Source organism: Taurulus bubalis, assembly GCF_910589615.1.
Source record: "Taurulus bubalis genome assembly, chromosome: 3".
Taxonomy (NCBI): domain Eukaryota; kingdom Metazoa; phylum Chordata; class Actinopteri; order Perciformes; family Cottidae; genus Taurulus; species Taurulus bubalis.
In genome coordinates, this window is record NC_136591.1 from 534,702 (window position 1) to 543,591 (window position 8,890).

General features: G+C 44.8%; 1 protein-coding gene across 1 annotated transcript; it reads left to right on the top strand.

Moving 5' to 3' along the window:
- Positions 1 to 827: 827 nt before the first annotated feature.
- tcf23 (transcription factor 23) lies at positions 828 to 5,907 on the top strand (the record flags this gene model as incomplete). Its single annotated transcript, XM_079215127.1, has 4 exons — positions 828 to 995; positions 2,399 to 2,569; positions 4,590 to 4,754; positions 5,692 to 5,907. 4 exons carry the CDS (start codon positions 828 to 830, stop codon positions 5,905 to 5,907), a joined length of 720 nt encoding a protein of 239 aa, XP_079071253.1.
- Between the last annotated feature and the right edge of the window lie 2,983 nt (positions 5,908 to 8,890).

Consider the following 8,890-nt stretch of genomic DNA (forward strand, 5'->3'; position numbering starts at 1 on the left):
TTTCTGTTCTTCATCATCCTCATCCTCATCATCAACGAGGCGGTCCTGAACGAACCACAGGGCTCTCCCACCTCTCTTTGGTGAAATTCAATGCTCGAGCTCCCAGTCCCCCCAGTCCAGTTGTTAGCAGAGCTCCCAGTCCCCCCAGTCCAGTTGTTAGCAGAGCTCCCAGTCCCAACCAGTCCAGTTGTTAGCAGAGCTCCCAGTCCCCCCACTCCCCCCTCCCCCTCAGGGCCCTGGCTCGGGACCCCCTTTCCCCTTTCCCAGTACTGCACTCCCCCAGGCCTGACTGCCCGCCCGCCTGCTCTTCTTGGCAGCCAAACAGCCAGGGGAGGATCAGGATGACCGGGGCGGCTGAGATAAGGACCACATGAAGTTCCCCACGTTACCTCACCCGATAAGGAAACAAGCAGAGACAGACGGAGGGAGAGAGAGAGAGAGAGAGAGACAGAGAGAGAGAGAGAGAGAGAGAGAGAGGGTCAGACTGGGAGGACGGTGATGCGCAGAGAGGCAGCTGGGATTGTTTTCTTTTTCGCCACTCGTAGAGGCCTGGGGAACTTTGGAGATGCTCGAGCAGAATCTTGAACAGAACAGAACGTTTGAGATCAGATGAGTGATTTCTGCCCGTGTATGTATATCTTTTAAAATGCTTGGCTGGAAAGATGACCTCAGGCCGCGTGTCCTGTAGTGTAGTATTCACCAGAAGCACCACGTGGAGGACGGCCTCACGAGCATCTCCAACGTGGGAAAGCAAACTCCCATCCGGCCAATGAAAGCAGACGGGCCAGAAGTGAACTAAGGTCCTCAGGAGAGTCCGCTGCAGCCCGATGGCGCTGAATCCCCTGGAAGGTCTCATGTCGGTGGCGGCGAACCACCAGCTGGTCTCCGGCCCCGCGGCCGAGCCCCAGAGGCCTCAGCAGCAGCAGCAGCAGCGTGCGGCCGGCGGCCCGGCATCCCTGCACGGACACGGGCAGAGCCGGGAGCCCAGGAAGTGGGTGAGTCTAAGATCTGGGCCTGACCCTGGGGCCTCAAAGATTGATCATTGATCATACGACGATATAACGGGGGACAATTGCATCAAAACCACTTGCTTTAATTAAATATTAATTATATAAAATTAGTTTTCCGAACAAAACCATAGTCAAACGTAATTTCATGCAGGAACAGTTTATAAAGTTTAGATCGTGCAACACCTCCCTGCAGGCCGATACTGTCAGACTTTAGCCGCTGGCTTATCAGTGTGACGTGGACAGTTTGAGGGAAGTGAGAGTCAACAAGTTAAGTATAAGATGAATCTCAGGTTTTGATGGAAACATGAGGAGAACTCCACTGAAGTTCATTAACTTGAACTCAACTCATTATGATATAATGTATTATTATCATAGGGACGAGCTGTGGAGGAAGCATGACGGACACCGATTAGTTGTTTTGCTCTTTTCAAGCACAATTCTCCTGTTTAGAGTTTAGAGTCCTGAGGAAATGCAATCCTCTCCATCCATTATTTTAACCATTCACTAGAGAAACACCAATATTTTCTTCACAAAACAATAATAATAATAATAATAATAATAATTAATTCAAGGTAAGGCTAGTAACTTGTATACCACATTTCAACAACAAGTCAATTCAAAATGCTTCACATAAAACCATTAAAAGCATCAAAACATAACAAAACAATTCAGATAGATTGTAAATATGTTCATGGTATTTATTAATGTGTAATTGTATCTTTCTTATACTCTCTGTCTATGTTTCCTTCTTCATATTTGTACAGTATCTTTTCATATTTCTATTGTATTTTTCTTCTATCAATGTTTCTTGGACATGCTTTTATATTATTTCTTTTCATATTTCTATTAGTAGTAGTTTCTCCTTTTCTATATTTATGTTTCTTGATTTTTGCAATACTTGCTTTAATTTTTAATTTGTATTTTTGTTTGTGTGAAGCACCAGCAGACCAAAGCAAATGTCTTGTATGTGAAAACATAACGCAGATTTGGATTCTGATAATCTCACACACACAGATTCATTTTGAGCACAAACAACACATCTGATAGAAAAACAATTTACACATTTTACTTCACAACATACGTTTCTCTCAATATCATAAACGCTAGTAGATGTCCTTTTGGTGAATGCATGTGTAGAACTAGAAAATGAAAAAAAGTGAGGAGAAATTACTGATTGTGCCATTTGAAATGTATCGTATGCATATAATACACACTGCAGTGTGTATTATATGCATACGGTACATTTTAATTTCATCAAAGTAAGTAGAAGAAATTGGTGCAGTGTAAAAATCTGTTGTAAATTGAATATTGAATATATTTATACTTCCCCTGTTTAGTTGAATATGATTCATTGGACTGCCCGGCTCTAAACGCGTCCTCTGCTGCAGGTGCAGTCCGTGTGTGGGTCCAGGTCTGGGTCCAGGTCTGGGTCCAGGTCTGGGTCCGGCTGCCAGTCTGCGGTCCAGTGCAGCACACTGAGGGGTCAGCACTCCCCAGAGAACGCAGCGCGGGAGAGGAGCCGCGTACGCAACCTGCGACAGGCCTTCCACAGCCTGCAGGTCTTCACTTCCCACCTCACGTTTGCTTCACGGCATAACGTTAGTTTCACGGCATAGCGTTAGCTTCACTGCATAACGTTTGCGTCACTGCATAATGTTAGCTTCACGGCATAACGTTAGCTTCACGGCATAACGATAGCTTCACGGCATAACGTTAGTTTCACGGCATAGCGTTAGCTTCACGGCATAACGTTAGCTTCACTGCATAACGTTTGCGTCACTGCATAATGTTAGCTTCACGGCATAACGTTAGCTTCACGGCATAACGATAGCTTCACGGCATAACGTTTGCTTCACTGCATAACGTTTGCGTCACTGCATAGCGTTAGCTTCACGGCATAACGTTAGCTTCACGGCATTACGTTTGCTTCACTGCATAACGTTTGCGTCACTGCATAATGTTAGCTTCACGGCATAATGTTAGCTTCACAGCATGACGTTTGCTTCACGGCATAACGTTAGCTTCACGGCATAATGTTAGCTTCACTGCATAATGTTAGCTTCACTGCATAACGTTTGCTTCACAGCACAACGTTAGCTTCACTGCATAACGTTAGCTTCACGGTATAACGTTAGCTTCACGGCATAACGTTAGCTTCACTGCATAACGTTAGCTTCACGGCATAACGTTAGCTTCACGGCATAACGTTAGCTTCACTGCATAACGTTAGCTTCACGGCATAACGTTTGCTTCACGGCACAACGTTAGCTTCACTGCATAACGTTAGCTTCACTGCATAACGTTTGCTTCACGGCACAACGTTAGCTTCACTGCATAACGTTAGCTTCACTGCATAACGTTTGCTTCACAGCATAACGTTAGCTTCACTGCATAACGTTAGCTTCACGGTATAACGTTAGCTTCACGGCATAACGTTAGCTTCACTGCATAACGTTAGCTTCACGGCATAACGTTAGCTTCACGGCATAACGTTAGCTTCACTGCATAACGTTAGCTTCACGGCATAACGTTAGCTTCACTGCATAACGTTAGCTTCACGGCATAACGTTAGCTTCACGGCATAACGTTTGCTTCACGGCATAACGTTAGCTTCACAGCATAATGTTAGCTTCACGGCATAACGTTTGCTTCACGGCATAACATTAGCTTCACAGCATTCCTGTTATCAATGGAACCAGTGTGATTCCATTGATAACAGGAATTGAAAATAAAATGTATTTTTTTAACTGACTAATAGTGTTGTGGAGAAGAGAATACTCCTCTACATGCTGACACACAAGTCATAACCAGAGTCTGTGGATCGTTAAAAGCTGCAAATGTACTATTAAAATGCCTTTTACTCCCAAAGGCCTTCATAATGCATAAGCACTCGTATGATGAACACTTCACAATCTTTCAAAAGTCACAGCCAGAAAGAAGCAGGTATACTCAATATGTACTGAGTACTAAATGAATAAGCAGCCTGATGCTGACCAGCAGAACCTCCAGCAGAGCGTCAGGCGGTCCAGAGCTGCCAGAGAATGAAATATGTTTAGCGAATATAATAATTAACAGTATTGTTTTCAGGCAAATTAATGTAATTTGATGTTTTCTACAGCACAGTATGTTTTCTTTCTCTCTTAACTGTACCTTAATGTCACTCACTATCATTCGGAACTATTTTATTCAACGGCTAATTATTTAAACTTCCTTCCTCGCACTCAGCCGTTGGACGGTCTGAAGAGACGCAATGCATTATGGGGCATCTGAGCATGTCCAGTAAGCTCACGTGGCAAATTCCACCTGCTCTGCAGGAGGAAATACATGTTAAATACATGTTTGAATCCTGCGGCCTTTGAGTCTCGGTTGGTTTGAGTCAAGATGATTTCATGCAGAGCATTTGTTTGCCACTTGTGTGTCATGTGTTGTGCAGTTTTGTGCACGTATTGAAGAAGAAATAAATCAATTAAAAAGAATATCTTTAAAAGATAGGCCATCTTGCCCCCAGCATGTCATAATAATGCCATCTTCACGAGTTAAAGACGTTGAAGGTGTCCCCCCTGTCCCTCCCGTCCTCAGGCGGCTCTGCCCTCCGTCCCACCGGACACCAAGCTGTCCAAGCTGGACGTTCTGGTTCTGGCGACGAACTACATCGCTCACCTGACAGAGACGCTGGACCAGGGAGCGGCGCTGGCCGAGCACGTCCTGCCCTCCAGGCCGGGCGGGTACCTGCACCCTGTCAAGGTGAGCACCGACACCACTGAGGGGTCCTGATGAGCTCGTGCTCGTCCTGCTTTCTGGCAAGAGGGTCCAGGGTTGTTTCTTACCGCCACCTTCTGGATTGTAGACGGCTACCGCTTCCTTCATCCAGCATGGAAATAACTACTAGTTCTGCTTTATACTTGTTGTGTGAACTCCACATACGTGGGAACATCAAACTCCATGGTGTCTGGGTTTATAATATAATATATAATATTATCCGTAGTCCCACAACAGCGTCTGAATGAAGCTACCAGCGCTACTTCAGGACCAGCAGCAGTTTGATTCAGCAGCAGGACGAGGGATGAGGGGCGGAGCTTCTCAACGCTGATTGGCATACACAACTCAGCGGCACACAAATTTTTCGGCAGAGTTGGAAAATTTCAACTTGCGTGAATTCGCCCCCCCCGGTCAAATTCGCAACGCTTTTGGTGTGAACGCAACATTAAAATAGGGCTAAAATAGCATTTATTTTGTATTTATCCAGATGAGTTTTGACCACAGACTGTAATAAATGTGGAAGTGGACTCCATGACGTCACACATTATTTAAATTAAATGGTCAAGTTAAAAGTGGGTGGTTTGTGGCGAGACAACCAAACGCTGGCTGCTCCAGAAATGGGCAAACATCTGTCTCTAAACAGTAACGTTGTGCTTGTTACATTTCATTTAGCTGACGCTTTTATCCAAAGAGACTTACATGTTTGCTCTATACACCGTAGACACAGCAACGGGGAGCAACTAGGGGTTAAGTGTAGCAGAGCCGGGACCCGAACCACCAACCCTCTGAATGAAAGACAGGCATGCTAACCACTTAGCCACAGTTAACACGTGTGTTCATGGGGATTGAGTTTGGAGCCGCTTCCTCCTGACTGGTTTCACGTGTCTCACCTGAAGAGCTCACCACTGCTGTCTCTCCTCAGAAGTGGCCCATGCGCTCGCTGCTCTACTGCGGCAGTGTGGGAGAGCTGCTGTCGGGGGTCCAGGCCGGTCAGCCGCCGCCACCTGGGCGGGACGCCACCCACCCAACGCCACCTGGACGGGACGCCACCCACCCAACGCCACCTGGACGGGACGCCACCCACCCAACGCCACCTGGACGGGACGCCACCCACCCAACGCCACCTGAGAAGGAGTGAGAGCAGAGCGTCTCTAATCGGCGTGTAGCAGAATGTTCATCAGGAGACAGTGATGGGACGAGAAGAAGACACTTTCAACGTTACAGTGAACTGAAGTTTAACTTTAGCAAAGATGGGGAAAAATAACCTGTGAAAAGTAAAAGGAAAGGCAATATTTTAATATTTTTGATAGAGATAAAAATAAAAAAGTGCCAGTTTTTGTATTCTCTATTAATGAAGGACAGGGCTTAAATCAACATGTGGCTACAAGGACAGCAGCTATATATATATATATATATATATATATATATATATATATATACTCACCTAAAGGATTAATAGGAACATCTGTTCAATTTCTCATTAATGCAATTATCTAATCAACCAATCACATGGCAGTTGCTTCAATGCATTTAGGGGTGTGATCCTGGTCAAGACAATCTCCTGAACTCCAAACTGAATGTCAGAATGGGAAAGAAAGGTGATTCAAGCAATGTTGAGCGTGGCATGGTTGTTGGTGTCAGACGGGCCGGTCTGAGTATTTCACAATCTGCTCAGTTACTGGGATTTTCACGCACAACCATTTCTAGGGTTTACAAAGAATGGTGTGAAAAGGGAAAGACATCCAGTATGCGGCAGTCCTGTGGGCGAAAATGCCTTGTTGATGCTAGAGGTCAGAGGAGAATGGGCCGACTGATACAAGCTGATAGAAGAGCAACTTTGACTGACATAACCACTCGTTACAACCGAGGTATGCAGCAAAGCATTTGTGAAGCCACAACACGCACAACCTTGAGGCGGATGGGCTCCAACAGCAGAAGACCCCACCGGGTTCCACTCATCTCCACTACCAATATGAACAAGAGGCTACAATTTGCAAGAGCTCACCAAAATTGGACAGTTGAAGACTGGAAAAATGTTGCCTGGTCTGATGAGTCTCGATTTCTGTTGAGACATTCAGATGGTAGAGTAAGAATTTGGCGTGAACAGAATGAGAACATGGATCCATCATGCCTTGTTACCACTGTGCAGGCTGGTGGTGGTGTAATGGTGTGGGGATGTTTTCTTGCCACACTTTAGGCCCCTTAGTGCCAATTGGGCATCGTTTAAATGCCACGGCCTACCTGAGCATTGTTTCTGACCATGTCCATCCCTTTATGGCCACCATGTACCCATCCTCTGATGGCTACTTCCAGCAGGATAATGCACCATGTCACAAAGCTCCAATCATTTCTAATTGGTTTCTTGAACATGACAATGAGTTCACTGTACTAAAATGGCCCCCACAGTCACCAGATCTCAACCCAATAGAGCATCTTTGGGATGTGGTGGAACGGGAGCTTCGTGTCCTGGATGTGCATCCCACAAATCTCCATCAACTGCAAGATGCTATCCTATCAATATGGGCCAACATTTCTAAAGAATGCTTTCAGCACCTTGTTGAATCAATGCCACGTAGAATTAAGGCAGTTCTGAAGGCGAAAGGGGGTCAAACACAGTATTAGTATGGTGTTCCTAATAATCCTTTAGGTGAGTGTATATATTTGTTATATCTGGCTGTCGATACGTGATGAAAGTCAAGTTGCCCGGCGTGTTTTTTTTATTTTGTTTTTTTATTACATATCATGCTAAAAACAGCTTTTTTGTTTACTGTGACTAGTGTGTGTCCACGAAGGCCTTGAAAGTTGTATTTTTTTCCATCAGGGAACACGTATACGCACACACACACACACACACACACACACACACACACACACACACACACACACACACACACACACACACACACACACACACTGGTGCACACGGCACAGACAAGTTGTTGAACGTATCCCATCACTATCTGAGCTGCAGACAGGAACGGATTTAATGCGAGGAAATTAAAAAGCTGCTTCGCTTCTCTAACAACGCCACAAATCACCGCCAGAGGAACGGCGTGTAGCCGATCATCCTGATTTACAAGCTTTCATGTGTCGCTTTCAGATGTTACTTTAGGAAGAGGTCGTCGTTGAAGGAAATGTACTAAACAATATTTTTGTGAGGGTTTAGGCCTTTTCATTTGGATGTTTGAGGCATCTCGTGAAGCCTGTGTGTGTGTGTGTGTGTGTGTGTGTGTGTGTGTGTGTGTGTGTGTGTGTGTGTGTGTGTGTGTGTGGGAGTCAAAAGGATGGACAGACAGATGGCAGTGAGGGAGGCTTGTTGTGGGAACACAGCTGCTGTCTGATCGCCCCATATCTCTGCAGTAGTGACCACTTAGCTCTCATTACAGCCGCAGAATGTAACCTTCTACTTGGAGGAAAACATGCAGCCATGCTGGTGTGCACGTGTTCTTTCCTTCAGGGCGACACACGCATGTAGCCATGCTGGTGTGCACGTGTTCTTTCCTACAGGGCGACACACGCATGTAGCCATGCTGGTGTGCACGTGTTCTTTCCTACAGGGCGTCCCTTGGTTGAGGTAACCAGGAACACCTCAGAATTAAGAAATTAAATCAGCAGCAGAAACAACACAGAGACCAGATGTTGACCAGTTTTACATCATCACTTCTTGAATGGATGCAGAACCATAACGGCTCTTTTATTTATGATCCTCTACTTTACTTCTTTGCTTTGACTCATTTTACATTTATCAATAAATAACAAACTAAACACCAAGAACGTGTTGATGCTTCATGTGTCTCTGTGTACGACAGTAGAGTATAGTAGTACATAGTAGAGTATAGTAGTACATAGTAGAGTATAGTAGTACATAGTAGAGTACAGTAGTACATAGTAGAGTATAGTAGTACATAGTAGAGTATAGTAGTACATAGTAGAGTATAGTAGTACATAGTATAGTATAGTAGTACATAGTATAGTATAGTAGTACATAGTAGAGTATAGTAGTACGTAGTAGAGTATAGTAGTACATAGTATAGTATAGTAGTACATAGTAGAGTATAGTAGTACGTAGTAGAGTATAGTAGTACATAGTATAGTATAGTAGTACATAGTATAGTATAGTA